The sequence below is a fragment of the Aotus nancymaae genome, unplaced genomic scaffold, assembly GCF_030222135.1.
Source record: "Aotus nancymaae isolate 86718 unplaced genomic scaffold, 86718_ANA_hifiasm-v0.15.2.pri h1tg000131l, whole genome shotgun sequence".
Taxonomy (NCBI): domain Eukaryota; kingdom Metazoa; phylum Chordata; class Mammalia; order Primates; family Aotidae; genus Aotus; species Aotus nancymaae.
In genome coordinates, this window is record NW_026988546.1 from 5,572,112 (window position 1) to 5,591,339 (window position 19,228).

The following is a 19,228-nucleotide window of genomic DNA, read 5'->3' on the forward strand; positions in this document are numbered from 1 at the left end:
TTTGTAGAACCTGCCAGAGAAGCTTTTGTGTTTCATTAAATATTTGCTATAGCTCGTTTGCTTTCTCCATTGAATTCTCTTTCAAAATCCTAGCAGAGTAGATTGATTAGTCACAATCTCACTGGGATTTTCGTGAGTCTGGGATAGCTCAGGTATTTTCTTTTTTTTTATTTTATTATTTTTATAATAAAATATTTATTTATTTTTGAGATGGAGTCTGACTCTGTCACCCAGGCTGGAGTGCAGTGGTGCAATCTCGGCTCATTACAACCTCCACCTTCCGGGTACAAGCAATTCTCCCTGCCTCAGCCTCCTGAATGGCTGGGATTACAGGTGCCCACCACCATGCCCGGCTAATTTTTGTATTTTTAGTAGAGATGGGGTTTCGCCATGTTGACCAGGCTGGTCTTGAACTCCTGATTTCATGTGATCCGCCTACCTGGGCCTCCCAAAGTGCTGGGATTACAGGCGTGAGCCACCATGCTCAGCCCAACGCAGGTATTTTTAAATGCATGGGTAGCAACAGAACCTTCCTTTTAAAGGAAGTCTGAGGTCAAAGCCATTCTGTTCTAGGTGGGAGTGTCTTTCGGGCAAAGCCTGTTGGCCTCACTCAGCTCATAAGACGGGATTTACATTTCGGTGCTGCCATCATCTCGCTGTGTGACCTGCAGCAGAGTGCAGCCTCTTGGGCTGGCATGGGCTCACGGTGAAGAAGTACAACACACATACCTGCATCTGCGTGGGGCAGCAACTGGCACCCGAGGGGCTCTGCAAATGTCAGCACCTGTTGTTCTTATTCTAACTGGTTCTTTTTATTGTTATTTTGTTGCTTCAATGCTGTGCTTTCAGTTACTTCATCCTATCTGTTTCTCAACTTACTTGGTCTCCTTGCTTCTCCATGTATGGGAGGTCAAAGGGCAGAGGAAAAGGGAGAAGCTCTGGGGGCATTTGAAAAGACAGCGGGCAGGAAACAGACCAGGGAGATTGTGGGGCTGAGATCGAGGGAGTGGAGGTTAAGTCATGGTAAAAAGGGAGAAAGAGAAAAAATGAATCTAGCAAACTCATTTGCCTCAAGAAATGGGAGCCATAGCCCCAAAGAGCCCAGAGCAGGGGCTACAGGCGCCTTGTCCCACCCCTCCCACACAGCATTTCCTGCAAGCAGAGGAGCCTTTGTTGAGAGAGACTGGGACAGGAGGCAGAGACCACCTGCAAGTTTCCTAATGCCAGCTTCCCTCCCCAGAAAGGAATAAAGGTCCAAAGGAAGAGGAGACCCAAAACAATCACCCTGTCTTTACCCCGAGAGTCACACTGGAGGGGGAGACCCTCGGGGCAAAGACCGGGTGATTGTTTTGGTTTTTTTGCACAGATTTCTGAGACTAGTAGCAAGTAAGCCTGGAGAGGGTAGGGTGAGGGGAACAAGGCCTTGATGGTCCCAGCTTGGTTTGGAGAGAGCCAGGATCAGATTTAGGGTAATGACAGGCCCCAAAAATGCCTGTGAAGTTCACATACAAACTGCTTTGCACTAAATGGGGCGGGGCAATTTCACATACAAACTGCTATGCACTCAATGGGGCGGGGAGGCGGGGGACGGTGGGGGACACAGGACTCTCTGATGCCCTGCTTTTGCTCCAAACCATTTGTTCCTCTATCCACATTTGGAATATCAGTTTGTAAACACTGCTTACAAAATCCTGTCCCGATTCTGTGGCCCTCCCAGACTGCAGGGTGGTAAGTCAGGTCTGCAGATTCAGGTGAGCCTGCTGTCAGGTGGTACCTGAGAAAGACTGGCACGAGGGTCCCGGGATGCTCAGGCCTCATCTGTAGCCCCTGCTCACTGCCCAGGACCCAGCCGTGGGCTCCTTAGGGACGCTGGGAAGGACAGCTAAGGGACGGGAAATGAAGTGTCCAGACTGAGCAGCGGCAAGATCTGCCTGCAAGGCTGAAATAACTCTTTCATCTGGTTATGTTTTTCAACTCTGCCTTGAAGTTTTCGGCACAGTTCAGCATGTTCCAGACCATCAAAGACCAGCTGGAGCAGCGGACACGGATCCTGCAGGCCAATATCCGGTGGCAGCAGGAAGAGCTTCACAAGATCCAGGAGCAGCTCTGCCTGGTCCAGGACTCCAACGTCCAGGTGATCCCCTTCCCAGGCTGCTGTCCCCGCTGCCGTGTGAGGAGGGGTCCTGCCACCATTTCTGGGCAGGCAGGAGTTCCTTCCAACCCCTGGGCACTGCCCTGCCAAGCCCCATTTGCTTATGAAGCATCCTGCAGTCTCCACAAAAGACAAGGAACAAATCCTGGTCCTCATCCCTGCCTCCAGGCCACACATGAAACTCCCCTGATGTCCTCTTCCCTCGCCCCTCACTCTGGCAGGCACATCTGCCTGCTGCCTCCACCTGCATTTGCACTTGTGCACTTGGCATTGGATGGTGCTGCGTGGATGCCTGCCTCCGTCCTGGTGGCACCTCCCTGCACCTCTGTAACTTTGCTTTCCTAGCACCCAGCCCAGGCTGCCATCTGAAGGAGATGGAAGCAGCTCTGCTGTTTCTCATCCAACACATGCATGGAGGGAGACGTGGGAATGATGATATCCGTACCACAGCCCACTAGAGGCTGCAGAGGGCGCCGGGGTGGCCCCCATTTGTGGTGTGCCAGCAGGGAGGCTCTGCAAGCCCCAGCAGCAGCTCTCACTGTGACTCCCAGATAGAATTGTTTGGAGAGGTCTTGTGTTTTTTTCAAGGAAAACCTTTATATATTGGATCTCTTTTAACGATATATGATGTTTTATTTATATTAGTCCAGGACTGTGTATCTTCAGAAGTGCATGATTTTGAGCCAGGCTTTGATTGCAAATGTAACTCTAGCTAACCTTGGTATCCACCCTAGGAGCACTAAGCATTTGCAGACGCTTAGAAGGGACAGAGAGAAGCAGAAATTACATCTCTGCTGGAGCACTGTCCCTGTTGCTTCCCCCATCACAATCCACCCAGACCCTCCCCTGGCCACGAGCTCCTGAAGTGCAGTCCCACCTACCACAGGTGACAGGTGGGCTCTGTCAGGGTACAGTGCCATGAGCCAGTGCACACTGAGATTAACACACAGTGGCACAGGTGTTTGGGGGCTTAGGCAGATGCTTGTTTGGCCATCTTACCGCCCTGAGGTCCCAGCAGCTTCGCCTGGCCCTCAGGGGCACTCCTGGTGGCTTTCTAGATGCTCACTGTCCCTCCCCTTCCTTCCCCTGCACCGACCTCTCAGAGGTGGCTGCTCACCTTAAAGAGAAGAGCCCTGGCCTGGACAGGCCACCTCCCCGTCCACTCCCCTCAAGACACGGCATGTGCACCTTGAGCAAGGTTCACTCAGACAGCCTGGGCCACGCCAGAGCCCTGCTGCTCTCCTACCTCCTCAGTCCACCCTTCAGTTGACCAGGAGGAGGCACAGCCTTCTCGTGAAAAGAAATGGAGTCACCAAGCTGCGATTCCACCTTTTACCAGAATAGGTAAAAAGTGGCTTTTTACTTGCACCTTCCCAGCTATAATGTTTTTCTCGCTGATCCAGGGCCTGATTGGGAGCCCAACACTTGCCTGACTCCAATTACTTTAATGGAATTTTTACACTAACAGGAAGGGGGAAATCAAGCCAGAAACTGCTAAAAGTGAAGTAGGCGTATGAACATCCCCCTCAGTGCCTGGAGTTTTTCTACTTCCTGCCTTTTCAACATTAAGGCTGAATTTTAAAATAACAGGCAGCAAAGTTATCGCTTTTACTCCTGTTATAATGAAGTATTTTTCCGCCTTGTGACTCCTGCCTTTGGTTAACCCCAAAGTACCTACACCAAAGTGCACTGAGGGATGTTCTGAGCAGGCCAGCGTGGGAATCACACACTCTGGTGCCTTTCTGCCCTGTGTTCATTCCTGAGGCCTTATCTTTGCAGTGGAATTTTCCAGAGATCATGGAAATCCACAGATAGTCAAGACAGAGGACGTTTCCTCAAGGAGTCTGACTTCTTGATTTTTTTTTTTTTTGTAAGACTTAAAGAAATATGTTCCAAAATGTGGTATTTGTTTTAACTAAACTGTGTGATTCAAGTGTGAAGAATAAGCAAGTACAAATGACTCCAGCCCCCACCAAAAGTAGAGGGCTAGATAAAATAAGAATGACAAAACCTTGATGATTTTTGAGGCCTAACGATAATGCCAAAGTTTCATTATATTACTTGTCTATTTTGTATCCTTCTAAAATGTCCTGTAATGACAAGTATTTGTAGAAGTAAGCACATAACACTAATGAAAAATCACCCCTCAGTGTAGAATTGGTTTGTTCTTGAAAATTAGAAGTTGTTGGTTTTCTCTGATAATTTTTCCTACTTGAATTGGAGAGCTTTTTTTTTTTACGTTTTCTATAAAGTTGACCTCAGAGCCCTTCTAAGATGCCAGCTCCTTAAGCCGTAAAATTCTACTTTATCATTGATAAACAGAAGTATGGATGTGCCCAGCAGCAAACCAGGAACCAGTCCCCCACCCAGTGGCCTTTATCCCAACCTCAGTGGACTTGTGATGCTTTACTTCATTGGTTCAAAGCTTTCATCAAGGCTATATGTGCCTGTGATGCTTACTATTTTTTTTTTCCAAAAAAGGTTGGGATTTGACGAAGAAGTCCTATAGGGCTGTTGGTGTTTGCACCTGGATGGGGTCCAGAGTGGGGCTACACAGGCAAGAGCTGTTGTGCTGAAAGGCCCATCTCCCCTTCCAAGGCTGACTCTTGCTCTTTTTGACAGCATGTGTGCCCTCTGCTGGCTGCTTTAAGGAACGCCTAGAAGGACACCTGTAGAAATGCGAAATGTGTTCCTCAACAGGTTCATCCATCATCTATCTATCCTTCTATCCATTTAGCCATCATCTATCCATCCTTCCATCCATCCATCCTTCCATCCAGCTACCATCCATCCTTTCTTCCAGCCACCCTTCCTTCTATCCATCCTTCTGCCCATCCTTTCTTTCTTCCATCTATCCTTTAATCTGTTCATCCATATATCTGACAAACACCCATTATTTACCAGGCATATGGTTAAGCACTTTGAGGATACAGAAAGATAAACAGGACAGGGTTTCTACCGTCAAAGGATATATATCAGTGGGACACAGAACCACACCTGTCTGTTACATAAATAACACTAGCAGACACACTTTGCCCTTCTCTGAGTGAAAGCCTCATTCATATGTTTATTCATTCACACATGCATTTATTCCATTCTTTCATCAAATGGTTTTTACATGCCCAAAGAAGCAACGGAGGAAAAAGCTCCTTTTTTCATTTTGAATGTTGTTGTTATCTGACATTCATTCAGTACTTACTATGTCTTGGGCAATTTACGTGCATTAACTTCATTTAGTCCTTAATAAGGTATGTGCTCTTAATGTCACTGTTTTATTAATGAGGAAACTAAGGCTTTGAAACGTTATTAAAATTGCCCAAGGCCATACTACTAGTAAATGGTAGGGTGGGAATTTGAGCTAAGGTAGGTCTGCTTTAAGGTACATTATACTGCCTGCCATCAGTAAAGGTTGCATTTATTCGAACTCCCTCCAATCAAAAGGTAAATTGTATCCTACCAGAAAAACGCATGGTAACTGGGTTTGACTACTAGGCTTTTGCTGAAGTGATGAAGTATAGGTTCCCCTATGTGCTATAAACAAGCCATATTATAATAGGAGCTGGGATTGCATGAAACATGAATCCTCAAAATGTGTAAAATCATGGATACCCTGAAAATTCTTCTTAATTTCTAAAGTGACAAGGAGTCCTCCCTTCAAAACTGCAGGCTTCTCTGTGGTGGGTGGGCATGAAAGAAGTTTGGGGAGGTCCCGTGGGGTGGTAGAAAGATCAGAACCCAGCCACAGCTCAGACACCTGCCCATCTCGGGCCTCTGGTAAGTGGCTCAACCCCACCCATGAAGCAGACACGTGAGCTAACTGATCCATAAGCCTCCCCAACGTGGCTGGGTGGCGTGTTCTTCGCCTGCCTCTCCACACCTGCGCTGGCACTTGGCAGATGTCAGCCTCTCAGTCCCGTACTACATATGAGGTGGGACTGCACTGCGTACGGGAATGAGGGTGAAAAATGTCAGATGCTGGGAGCCAGAGAGCCCTCCCCCTAAAGAACTCCAAGCTAAGGGCCTGGATGTACTGGAACATTGCATGTTGAGAATCATGATAGACACAATGCCATCTGATGTTTCCAGTACCCAAGAGGTACTTTAGTTAAAAGAGCCAGTTTCAGGTATTTTGTTAAATTATTAAAGTTACTGAAGTTGTCTTTCTTAAAACTTTAGAGTCAGCTGATATCGATTCTATTTTATTTATGAATCTACTGATTTGGTCTAAAAAACAGCAGTGCTTTCACTGGATTTGTATTTATGCTCAGTTAGTTGACAAGTTGATTGTGAATAATCAACATTACCAAAGCTATTATTTACACATTTAATTTATCTGAATCTTTCAAACATTTTATGTACCTATCAAGGTGGACTTATAAACCTAAGAAGTAAAATCTTTCTAAGCACCTAAACTGTTTTTTTTTAAATTTATTTATTCATTCATTTTTTGAGACAGAGTCTCACTCTGTTGCCCAGGCTGGAGTGCAGTGGCATGAGCTCGGCTCACTGCAACCCACAGGTTCAAGTGACTCTCCTGCCTCAGCCTCCTGAGTAACTGGGATTACAGGCATGCACCACCACACCCAGCTAACTTTTTTATTTTTAGTAGAGATGGGGATTCACCATATTGGCCGGGCTGGTCTTGAGCTCCTGGCCTCAAGTGATCTGCCTGCCTTGGCCTCCCAAAGTGCTGTAATACAGGTGTTAGCCACAGCACCCGGTGTAAACAACTGTTTTAAATCAAATACACCAAACTTATTTGAACTAAATCAGGATTCTCAAGAACACCTAAAATTATCTTAAAACTTTCTAATTAAAACCACCAAGCTAATATATCTTAGCCTCTTAAATGTCTCTGAAATATCTTAGGTAACAAAACACATAGAGGTGATCATGATGATTATAAAACTTGAACATAATTTTAAAGTGCATGGACTTGATTTTATGCGATCATATCATGCTTATTGGCCTGCCTGGGAATGTGGTCCTTTAATTAATGGGAGAGATCTGCCATCTCAGCTGACAGCACTGGGTGGAAGGTTCTCAACAGCAGCGTGGATACAGACACTAGTCACTGGTCAGAGATTCAAGAACAGACACAGAGCCTGGTCCTACTGTAAGGGCAATGTGGCCTACGCCACAGGTGAGCCATCCCTCTGTCCCTATTATTATCATGATGCAATATTATCATTACTGCATCATCCATTCCACTCACTAGGTATTTCTCCCTTCTAGTAAGAAGCTAGTAAGCCAACTTAGACTCTAAACAAGTACATCATATTATTTATAGAACATCTGGGTCTAAACAGCTTTCACATTGTTAGGCATCAGTCACTTGCCTGTAACCTTCATGAAGGCAGAGAGTCTCTCCAGCCCATGGCTCTGTGGCCAGTGCCATGCACTGTGCTTGGGGCATCACAGGTGCTCCATGTCCACCAGTTGAGTAAATCAACTATTTCTAGGCAGCTCAGAGCAAGAAATTCTTACTGGGCACAGGGAATGCAAAGAAGGTGCACGCTGGTGAGGCACCCATTGACCCCAACTTCACAGGCGTTTCTATTCTGCTCCCAGATGTTCCTGCAGCCACCAGCTGTATCCCTGAGCTTCAGCAGCACCCAGCGACCGGAGCAGCAGCTACAGCAAAGGTCGGCCACAGTGACTCAGCCCCAGCTCGGGGCAGGCCCCCAACTTCCAGGGCAGATCTCCTCTGCCCAGGTCACAAGCCAGCACCTGCTCAGAGAATCAAGTGTGATATCAACCCAGGTAAATGTGCCCTGCGTGAGCTTAGGTCCTTGCCTCTAGAGCAGACACCCTCTTGCAGTTTGGGACATACTTGATTCCTGCAGCCTGCATGAACTGCCCTGTTGCTTTATAGACTGGGGGGTAGGTTTTGGGGTGAGCTTTTTTTTCCTTCTTCTGTTAAAGTCACTTTGAAGCCCCAAGTTGTATTGGCTTCCTTCTGTGTTTTATAAACATACACCTTAGTCCCTTGCTCTTGTGCTTATAAGATATTGTGCAGCTAAAATGTTCACCTTTGATGCTGATTTAGGGTTGGAGGCAGATATGGCCATCCCAGAGACCCACTGGCAGCTGAATGTCCCAGCATTCATGTCCACAGTCCCCACCATCTACTATGGTTTTAACCATTACCCATGTGGGCAGCCACTGCTGTTCACTGTCCCTTGCCCCAGGCACCCCCTGCTCCTCCAGGTCCCCCCAGACTCCTTGCCAAACCCTCACAGCCATTTCCACCTATTCCAATGACCTTGCAATCAGACAAAATCAGACAAAATCACCAGCAGATAAATGGCACTCAAACTGAATGAAATTCAGAAGTCTGGAGCAGGGCTCCTGGAGGATGACGGATAGGAAGGCAGCCTTTCCTCCAGCCCTGCATTCCCATGCCCTTGTGGCTTCGGTAAACGTCAGCTGAGCTCCTGAGTTCACCAATACCCAGGGGAACAATGATGAGCAAGAGTTGTCCTAGGCCTCGAGGAGTTTGTAGTCCAGTAGAGAATCTGGGAACTTAGATAAGCTGCAGTACAAGATGGATAAGCACACATATGGAAGTCTTTAGGCCATCTGTCTTCAAATGTAAGGGTTTTGCTTGAAAATGCAGCCTTTTGATTCAAAAGGTCAGCAGAAAAATAAACAGGTAAGAAGAGACAAGAAAATTTTGGAAAAGAGAAAACTGAGGAAGGATTTATACTATCTGATATTGGAAAATTGTGTAAAATCTTTAAAAATGAGAGCACTGTGTTATTGGATGAATGGACAATCAGTGAAATAGACAGAAAATTCAAAGCAGGTGCAAGCCCACTCCCCATTCATTTATTATTTCACTCAACTCACTGTGTGCCAGGCACTCAATTCTGAGCTCTGAGGGACAGCAGTGAACAAAAAAGAAAAGAAAAAAGAATCTCTGTTCCAAGTGAGGAGAGACAAATGTGAAAAATTATCATATGCCCAATGGCACAGGAATGCTGGTGAGGGCCAGGAATGGGCTGGAGGTGTAAATAGGTAGCCAGGTAAGGCCTCAAGAAGAAGGTAATATTTGAGTCAAGACCTGAGGGACTGAGAGAATGAGCCATGTCAATATCGGGGAAGAGCATTCCACAGAGCAGTCAGCTCCTGCAAAGGCCCCCAGGGCAGGAGTAGTCCTGGTGAGTCGGAGAAACAGCCAGGAGGGCCACGTGTCTGTAGTAGAATTTGAAGCAGAAAGTAGTTCAGTTGGAGACACATTTGCTACTTGCCTGCCTAGAGTTGGGCATTGTCCTAGGCCCAGGGGATTTAAATACAATCCAGTGGGGAAGACAGTCAGGAGATCAAAGTAATTCAATAGTTGGGAGGTTCTGATTTAAAGGAAAGGCAAGGGTGGGTAGAAGGAGGAGGCCCTGCGGAGATTTCCTGGAGAGATGGCCCCAGTGTTGAGTCCAAGTCTTACCTTTCTCATTGAAATGATGCTCTAGGGTCCAAAGCCATTGAGAAGCTCACTGATGCAAAGCAGCGGCCGTTCTGGAAGCAGCCTGGTGTCCCCGTTCAGCAGCACCACAGCAGTGCTCCCGACAAGTCTAAATCTGACCACACCTGCTTCCACCTCCCAGGATGCCAGCCAGTGCCAGCCCAGCCCAGACTTCAGCCATGACCGGCAGCTCAGGTACAAGACCACCCTTGTTTGAAGGATAACCCAGGCGTCATTTTACCCCATTCATTTCCGCTCTACTTTGCTTTAGATGGAGGCAGAGTTCAGACAGATTTTAAAGTGCCCACAGTTGATCTCAGCTAAGGAAGCAGAGGATAGGGCTTGAGGTCCTGAGGTCCAGGGGAGGTTACCCGCTGCATCCATCATCCTCTGAGAACAAAGTGGGGCTAGTGGGGATCAGGGTCAACCATGAAGGGTCCAGCCAGGCCGAGCAAGTTCTGCCACCACCAGTGGGTCTCTGGTTCAGGTGCTGATCAGTTTCCTATTTCCCCACCTCTGCTTGAAGGCTGTTGCTGAGCCAGCCCATCCAGCCCATGATGCCCGGGTCCTGTGACGCAAGGCAGCCCTCGGAGGTCAGCAGGACGGGACGGCAAGTCAAGTACGTCATGGATCCTGGCGGGAGGCAGGAGGCAAGCACTGGCGGACTGGCTCCAGGCTGGCCAGGCCTCACCTGCCTGGGCTGGCAGCACTCACATAAGCCTTGCAATAAAGGCAGGGTCTGAGTGTGCCCACAGCTGTGAAGGGAACACTGCCCCTTAGCTTTTCTTCTACCATGTCCCATTTCAGCAGAAAAAACTTTTGAGTCAGCACCCATGCTTAGAGCAGCACTGAATGAAACAGTTCACGCCCCCTATTTGCCATCATCTTCCAACTTCTTTACAGGTCTAAAGCCCTCACCCCTGGAGACATCCCTGGAAGGTGTAGTGCCATCCCCCTTCCCAAGGACCCTCCCCCAGGTTCCAGCTGACATTCCACAGGCACACTTGGTGCTCTGTGCTTCTGGCACTGTGCTTGGGCCCTTCTCTCCCAGACCAGCAGCCCCCTCTCTCCCTTCCCCAACCTCCTCTCCACTGGCACCTGCAGCACCCCACGCAGCTCTGCTCAGCTGCTTAATTACTAGAGACAATGGTTACTGGAGACACAGGGGGAATAGTTTAAAAGCTGCTGGAAAACAGTTTCTAGCCCTTCAGAATGAGGCAGAAATAGAGCTAACACACAGACATCTTCATGTTAATACTTGTTTACTGGTGTCCAGAGCTCACCAGGACAGTGCTAGCCGATCAGTCCTGGGAGGTCCTCATGTAAAGGCCTCGCAGGTACCCCCAGGCCCTCTCCCTGGAAGTCCTCCTTCTGTGCCCTCCTTCAGTTCTATCCTTGGTATAGAAGTAAGCCCCAGAAAGGTTCTTATTTGATTGTTTTTCATGCTTAAAGTTTATGAAGTCTGTGTCTATGGAGTACATGAAATTACGAGTCGGCTATTATGCCTTGTGTGGTTATGTGCTGAAAAGGTTCCTTTTTTGAAAAGTAGTTTTTACTCAAAAAAGAGAGTAATGGCAGATGGTTACAGCCTTTCTGAGGGTCAGGGCTTGCATGTTCATTATTTTATTTTATCCCGATAAAAACTCAAGGGTATAGGCACATGCTCCTATTTTTTTTTTTTTTTTTTTTTTTAACCATTGAAGAGACTGGGCTTTTAAATGTAGCTCTAAAGGTTATGTTCTTGAAGGCTACACAGTGCACATGGTGGGGCTGGAGGCCAGCTAACTCCAGGCCACAGGCCCCTTTGGCTCCCTGAATCTTCAAAGTGCACCTTCTTGGCCCTGTCTGGAGTCTCCCACACCTCAGGATAACTTTCTAGGCAGCCTCTGCGCGGAGACTTTCTGGCCCTCCCTTTGGTCACAGGAGGGTAAGGAGGGAGCTGCAGGTTGTGGAGACCATCTGCAAAGTTCCATTCATGTCTATCAGTTAGGTGGGGGCCAGGGAACTGGGCTGGTTTTGCTTTCGGATTATTCCTGTTCTTCCTAAATGATCCAAGTAAGTGGAAACAGGCTGGGCGCTGTGGCTCACGCCTGTAATCACAACACTTTGGGAGGCCAAGGTGGGCAGATCACCTGAGGTCAGGAGTTCGAGACCAGCCTGGCCAACGTGGCGAAACCCCTTCTCTTCTAAAAATACAAAAATTAGCTGGGCATGGTGGTGGGTGCCTGTGATCCCAGCTACTCGGGAGGCTGAGGCAGGAGAATCACTTGAACCAGGGAGGTGGACGTTTCAGTGAGCTGAGATTGTGCCACTACACTCCAGCCTGAGCAACAGAGTGCAACTCTGTCTCAAAAAAAGATAAATTAAAAATGGAAACAAAAATTCTTGTTACATCACTTTCCAGAGATGCCTAAAATGCCATGAACTAGGGAAGTATGGAAATTCTTTCATCTGGGAACTCTAACTGCCATTTTTTGTTAAACTGATCATTTATACCCTCCCCATCTCCTTGACTGTCTGTCTCTTCCAGACACGACCTAACAGCTCCACTCTCCAGGGTGTGTCAGCATCTGCCTCCCACACACAGAGATGCCTCCTCAGGGGAAGTTTGGAACCCCAATGCCTGTCACAGATGACCCATGCAGGGAAATAACATCTCTAAAAAGATCACACAAAGCAGACTTCTCTCCAGTGTCTTTAGACATTTGCTCCCGTCCATAACCCCAGACTGTTCTTCAGTGGCCTTTCTCTGCTCCTGGTTAATGGACCATTATCATCATCATCTCTTTCTTTTTTAAAAAATGTTTTCTTTCGTTTTCTTTGAGATGGAGTCTTGCTCTGTCACCCAGGCTAAAGTGCAGTGGCGTGATCAGCTTACTGCAACCTCCACCTCCCAGGTTCAAGCAATTCTCCTGCCTCAGCCTCCCGAGAAGCTGGATTACAGGCGTGTGCCACCACACCTGGCTAATTTTTGTATTTTTAGTAGAGATGGGGTTTCATCATGTTGGCCAAGCTGGTCTCAAACTCTTGACCTCAAGTGATCCATCCGCCTTGGCCTCCCAAAGTGCTGGGATTACAGGCCTGAGCCACTGTGCCAGGCCTAAGAATGTTTTATTGTGGTAAAATATACATAACTTTACTATTTAAACCATTTTTAAGTGTATAGTTCCATCGCATTAAATACATTCACACAGTTGTGCAACCATCACCACCATCCAGCTCCAGAACTTTTTCACCTTTTCAACCTGAAATCCGGTACCCATTAGACACCCAGTCCCCACTCCCCTTCCCCCAGCCCCTGAAAGCCACCTTCCTACTTTCTGTCCCTAAGAATTTTACAACTGTAGAGCCCTCATATAAGAGGAATCATAGAACATTTGTGTTTTTGTGATTGGCTTATTTCACTTTACATGTCTTCAAGGTTCATTTATATTGTAGCATGCATGAGAACAGAATTTCCTTCCCTTTCAAGGCTGAATCATGTTCCACCATATGGACAAACCATTTTTTTGAACTGTTCATCTCTCAGTGGACACTTGGATTGTTTCTGCCTTTTGGTTATTGTGAATAATGGTTTACAATAATTGTTTATTATATAATAGTTTACTCACAATAACCAAAAGATAAGTATACACATCCATGGATGTATAATTATCTTTTTCAAGTTCCTGCTTTTACTTCTTTTGAGTACATACCCAGAAGTGGAATTGCTGGATCATATGGTAGAATGGTAATTGTGTGTTTAATTTTTTGAAGAACTACCATACCATTTGTATTAGTCCATTCTCACACTACTATAGGATGTGCCTAAGACTGGGTAATTTATAAAGAAAAGAGGTTTAATTGGCTTACCCTTCTGCAGTCCGTACAGGCCTCTGCTTCTGGGAAGCCTCAGGAAACTTACAATCATGGCAGAAGGTGAAGAGGAAGCAAGCACACCTTCACATGGCCAGGAACAGAGAGAGAACAAGAGAGGAGGGGCTACATACTTTTAAACAGACAGATCTCGGGAGAACTCATCACAACAACAGCAAGGGGGAAGTCCCCAGCCATGATCAATCACCTCCCACCAGGCCACACCTCCAACACGAGGGATTACAATTCAACATGAGATTTGGGTGGGGACACAGAGCCGAACCGTATCAACATTTGACACAGTGGCTGCACCATTTAATAATTCCCACCAACAGAGCACTAAAGTTCCAGTGTCTCCGCATTCTCACCAGCACCTGTTACTTCCTGGTTTTTTCCATGAGTGTGAAGGGACATCTCATTTTGGTTTTGATCGGCTTTGCCCTAATGACTAGTGATGCTGAGCACATTTTCATGTGCATGTTGGCCTTTTCTAGCTTCTCTTTGGAGAAATGTCAGCCCCATGCCCGTTTTTTGATTGGGTTGTTTGGGTTTCTTGCTGTGGGGTTGTAGGCATTCTTTATATATTCTGGGTATCAGTCTCTTATTCGACATGCGATGTGCAAATATCTTCCCCCACTCCGTGGGATGCCTTTCCCTCTGTTGATAGTGTCTTTTGATGCACAAAAGTTCCTTATGAAGTTCAACCTAGTTTTTCTTTCATTGCTTGTGCTTTTGGTGTCATATCAATACTGCTTTCTTAAAGGACGTGTTTTCTCCTTCCCATGTGAAACAGGTATGCACAGAGCCAGACCGTGTTTCAAAATCCAGATGCACACCCCACCAACAGCAGCAGTGCCCCAATGCCCGTCCTGCTGATGGGGCAGGCGGTGCTCCACCCCAGCTTCCCCACCTCCCAGCCATCGCCCCTGCAGCCTGCACAGGCCCGGCAGCAGCCACCACAGCACTACCTGCAGGTGGGTGCCATAGCCCAGGGGGCCCCTGTGCAGGCCAGGGAGCTGGGCCATGCTCTGCACCCCAAGTCTCAAAGATATTTTATTCCCTTGATTTCAAAGTTGTTCTATCCCTGGTATAGAAGTAAGTCCCAGAAAGGTTCTTATTTGATTGTTTTTCATGCTTAAAGTTTATGAAGTCTGTGTCTATGGAGTACATGAAATTACGAGTTGGCTATTATGCCTTGCGTGGTTATGTGCTGAAATATTCCTTTTTTTTTTTTTTTTGAGACAGAATCTTGCTCTGTCACCAGGCTGGAGTTCAGTAGCACAATCTCGGCTCACTGCAACCTCTGCCTCCTGGGTTCAAGCGATTCTTCCGCCTCAGCCTCCTGAGTAGCTGGGACCACAGGCACGTGCCAACACACCTGGCTAATTTTTGTATTTTTAGTAGAGATGGGGTTTCACCATGTTGGCCAGGATGGTCTTGATCTCTTGACCTCATGATCCACCCACCTTGGCCTCCCAAAGTGCTGGGATTACAGGCATAAGCCACCACACCCGGCCTGAAATGTTCCTTTTTTAAAAAGTAGTTTTTACTCAAGGATTTGTGTCTTGATGTTTTCATTGTTGTTAGAGCAAAAGCCAAAAAACATTGATGACTATGTTGGACTTTTCAGTGTGTTTATAGATAAAGTCCTATGTAAATATGAAGCTGAATCACATTTAGTACAGATCCATTAACCTGCCTTAATAAGTACAGTGATATTGTGTGAAATTGGGCTTGCCAGGAAAATCTGAAGCTCATTTACATGTGGTCGCTACTTAGAAGGCAAAAATTACTTCAAGCAAGTGCCAAGTATGCCAGAAGCAGGGAGAGTGAGAGCCACTGGTCTACAGGTTCACGTGGGAGCCACACATCTGCATCTGCCAAGCTCCAGAAGGACCTGGCCTTCCCTCGCCCGTGTGCAGGGTGCCCTCCTCACCCCAGCCTTTCCCTGTCCTGGGGGGCTTTGTCCCTGGCCTGCAGCCCCACCTGCACCTGCAGAGCCATGGAGAATGAGCAGTGGCTAAGACCTCTTGAGGACTGTGGATTGCAATGAAGATAGCCATCCTTGAAGTTCTAGAGTGCAATTTAATTCCAATGCTGCTAAGCTATCTGTGCTATAATTTTCAAATCTCCCTGACCCCATGCATAGTGGGAGTCACATCAGACTTTGGCTTTGCAGATCTTGTCAGTTCTCGAGACCCAGAAGTGATTTTGGATGGGAAATGAGCAACAGACAAGTTTGCACACACCTGTTGCGTACAAAATACAGGCTGTGAATACAGAGAGCCTTCAGCCCCCTCACTGCCCTTAGGGGCCTTGGGGTGGGGTGCAGAGAGGTAGGTTAGCACAGAACACAGTCTCAGATTTGGGAAGAGTGGGAGTGCTGTGGTGGGGAAGCCTTCGTAGGGGAAGGGACTTGAGAAGAGGGAGGGCTCAGAAGGTACCCACCGCAAAGTCTGATGTCCAGGAAATGCCCGAAGTGTGGGTGAGGGTGAAGATAAAAGGACAGTGTTCCAGCCAGACAGCCTGAGCAAAAGTGCAGGGCAGCTGTGCCTGGGCAGCTTTGAGAGCAGGGAGGTGCTGGGTTACTTGCAGGGGAAGATTTCAAGGAAGGCAATAGTGGGTGATGAGATTGAAGTTTCCAAAGTCAGGCTTTGGCCAGTTGAAGCTTCTAAACTTCCAATCACGATGCTCCTAATAGGTGCTGGCGAATGGCCATATCTGGAGGTAGCTAGGGGATCAGGGACCAGCAGTGAAAAGTGTGCAAACTGTATGTGTGTTTGGATTCTCCCCTGTGGACTGTCTGTGTGTGGCCTCAGTTTCCATCATCCAAAAACATGCTGGCTACATGTAGATCATGTGCACGTGTTTAAGAAACCATTCCCTACAGGCACAGCCCAAGGCCAATTGGGCCAGAAAGAGCTCCCCGCTACTGGCAGAGAACTTAGCTTCAGAATTCATCCTAAGGTTCTTTTCTTCCCCATCCCCATCACAGCCCCAGGTCTTGCCAGAGCCACCTCTCCCCACATGACCCCCCAAGAAAGACAGCCCTGCAGTCTAAATGAATCTGCAGCACGCCCTGCACTGCCCTGTGAGACAGTTGAGGGCGGACACATCAGAACCACCTCTGAAGCCCTTTGTTCTTTTTTTTCTAGGTACAGGCACCAACCTCCTTACACAGTGAGCAGCAGGACTCGCTACTTCTCTCCACCTACTCACAACAGCCAGGGACCCTGGGCTACCCCGCACCGCCCCCAGCACAGCCCCAGCCCCTGCGTCCTCCCCGAAGGGTCAGCAGTCTGTCCGAGTCGTCAGGCCTTCAGCAGCCGCCGCGATAGTGCCCTGGCACCAAAGTCGGGACACAATCAGCTTTAACCAATGGATGAGGGGGGTGGCCACAGGAGATGGGGAGAGGAGTCTGAGCTAAACCCTTGGCTTTTGTGCACACTGCATACGTTTCAGAACTCCTGGATGGTAACCATCTCTGGAGTGCAGTGCTTGGTGCAGTGGAAATGATCAGGAATACTGACCGTGTTTCCCTTGCCTCTGAGGTTCTTGGGCACACTCTACAGCCATACTGGACAGGAACCAGGTGCCCCATGTAGGCGTCATTGCTCGGTTTACCTTCAGAGATGGCGCATCTCGCTGCATCCCCCGAGAGCGTACTGGCCACTCTCGCCAACTGCGGCCCACCCATCTGCGCTAGCTGGCCTTCGCTCTCTTGATCGTCATTCCTTTGCATTGGAGGACTGGGTCAGAGATCTGTTGGAGAGAGAGAATAAAGAGATTATTTTTCATTATTTTTAAATGGTTGTTTTTGTTTTAATTTGCACAGCTGCACAGAGGAAATAACTTCTTAGGCACTTTCTGTTTGTTTTAAAAATAATAAGGTCTCATGGCTTCACTGAGAGACCGCAGTAACAACAACAGCCCACCAGTCAGAGAAGCTGGTTGTTATTAACCAAGCTGCAGATTGACACTTTCTGGCCTAAACCCTAATGGGGTGAGGCTTTTCACCCCATGCCATGCTGGCGGTGATTTTTTAGCCCCTAAATAAAACACTGGACTATTTCCTGTTTACTGCATTGATTGCAACTACAAAGGTGGTCTCATAGCAAAGCACAATCATGCCAGCCGACATTCCAGAGTTCTGCTGAGAGCTCCAAGCCTGTGAGGGGAGAGGTTTCACAAGCCAGACAGGCCTGGGGGACTGCAGTCCCCAGGGAGACCCCGCCATGTGCTGGCCCTTTGAGTGAGAATGCTGCATCTTTCTACATATCTTCATGAGAATACTGAGAATTGGATTTTCCTTTTCAAAATGCACTTTGCTTTTTTTGTATGTTTTGTTATGTTGAGATGTTTCTAAAGAAAAGATTTTATGTAATTATAAGATGAAGCGTAGTGAATTGTACAGCTGTTGTAATAATGACCTATTTCTATATAAAATAAAATTGTATGGCTTATGTGTAAATTATTTTGTATCTGAGATACCAGTTCCTTTCCCAAATATAAAAGTATAAAAGTTTTCTTGTGTTTTTCTGTGAGTGAACATTTTGTAATAAATTAACAAATTTGTACAATTTCCTCTGTCCCTTGTTATACATCCCTGCATACATCTTTTCACCAATAATCCTATTTTTCTAATTTCAAGATGTTTCAAGGATAAAGGTACAGAAAAGATGAAAGCAAGTGATAAGTCAGGCAGTGGTCAGCTTTTTCAGCTGCAACATGGGCATCGGCCTATCGGGTTCTGATCTTTGTACTAAAGTTTGTGCCAGAAAAACAATGGTTTACTGTAGAAGTGACAGCAAAACAAAACAGAAAAAATTTCTGGAAACATCTCAATCTCTCTTTCTCTTTTTTTTTTGAGACAGAGTCTCTCTCTGTCACCCAGGCTAGAGTGCAGCAGCATGATCTCAGCTCGCTGTAACCTCTGCCTCCCGGGTTTAAGTGATTCTGCTGCTTCACCTCGAGCAGCTGGAATTACAGGCACCCACCACCACACCAGCTAATTTTTGTGTTTGTAGTAGAGATGGGGTTTTGTCATGTTGGCCAGGCTGGTCTCGAACTCCTGACCTCAAGTGATCTGCCTGCCTCGGCCTCCCAAAGTACTGGGATCACAGGCATGAGCCACTATGCCTGGCCAACATCTCAGTCTTGACATAGGTAAAATCCATGGAGATAACCAAGACATTCTCTACCAAAGCATTCATTTATAGCCCATCATTAAACTCAGGCTGGAATTCCATGGGGTTTCGCCACCAACTTAGTTATCAGTGATGTGGGCAGCTTATCTGCGTCGGCATATAAAATATGTGCACAGATGCCATGTTGGGGTTGGGGGCATAGCTGCAGCATCTAGAACATGTCTGCCAACTACAGACAGCCACCCCATCATGTGGCAGACAGGAGAGTACCCTGATGTACTGTGGTTGAGAACCACTGAGATGGCAATGCCCTTACCAAAAGCATTGGCCCAAGAGAGCGAAGTTCCTCTCCCTGCTGCATTGTTATGGCTCTCTGCTCCTACTCCTCCCGTATAGAATGGGGATGGCTCTTCCCAGTTCTATGACTAGGATCAGTTTTGGATGGCATGAAAGGGTGCCATATAAATGCATCCAAAAAGTTTTATTACTCAAACAATTGTTCTATTTCTGAAAAAACGGTAAGTGAAAATATTTTGCACATACTAGAACATATTAAAGGAAGCAGGAATGAACCCCCTTCTTAAAAATGCTGTGTGAAACTGGACTAAGTAT

The 19,228-nt window shown here is 47.1% G+C and overlaps 1 protein-coding gene across 9 annotated transcripts in view; it reads left to right on the plus strand.

Annotated features, from left to right (window-relative positions):
* The window catches only part of NPAS2 (neuronal PAS domain protein 2), a 171,553-nt gene extending 153,502 nt beyond the window's left edge, over positions 1–18,051 (plus strand). For all 9 annotated transcript variants that reach the window (XM_012477642.2, XM_064371435.1, XM_012477637.3 and 6 more), the window contains 6 exons: positions 1,988–2,134; positions 7,724–7,915; positions 9,622–9,809; positions 10,141–10,233; positions 14,263–14,443; positions 16,625–18,051. In XM_012477642.2, coding sequence (XP_012333065.1) covers positions 1,988–2,134; positions 7,724–7,915; positions 9,622–9,809; positions 10,141–10,233; positions 14,263–14,443; positions 16,625–16,807 — 984 coding nt within the window. In that variant the 3' untranslated portion in view covers positions 16,808–18,051. The remainder of the gene's footprint in view (positions 1–1,987; positions 2,135–7,723; positions 7,916–9,621; positions 9,810–10,140; positions 10,234–14,262; positions 14,444–16,624) is intronic.
* Positions 18,052–19,228: the final 1,177 nt, after the last annotated feature.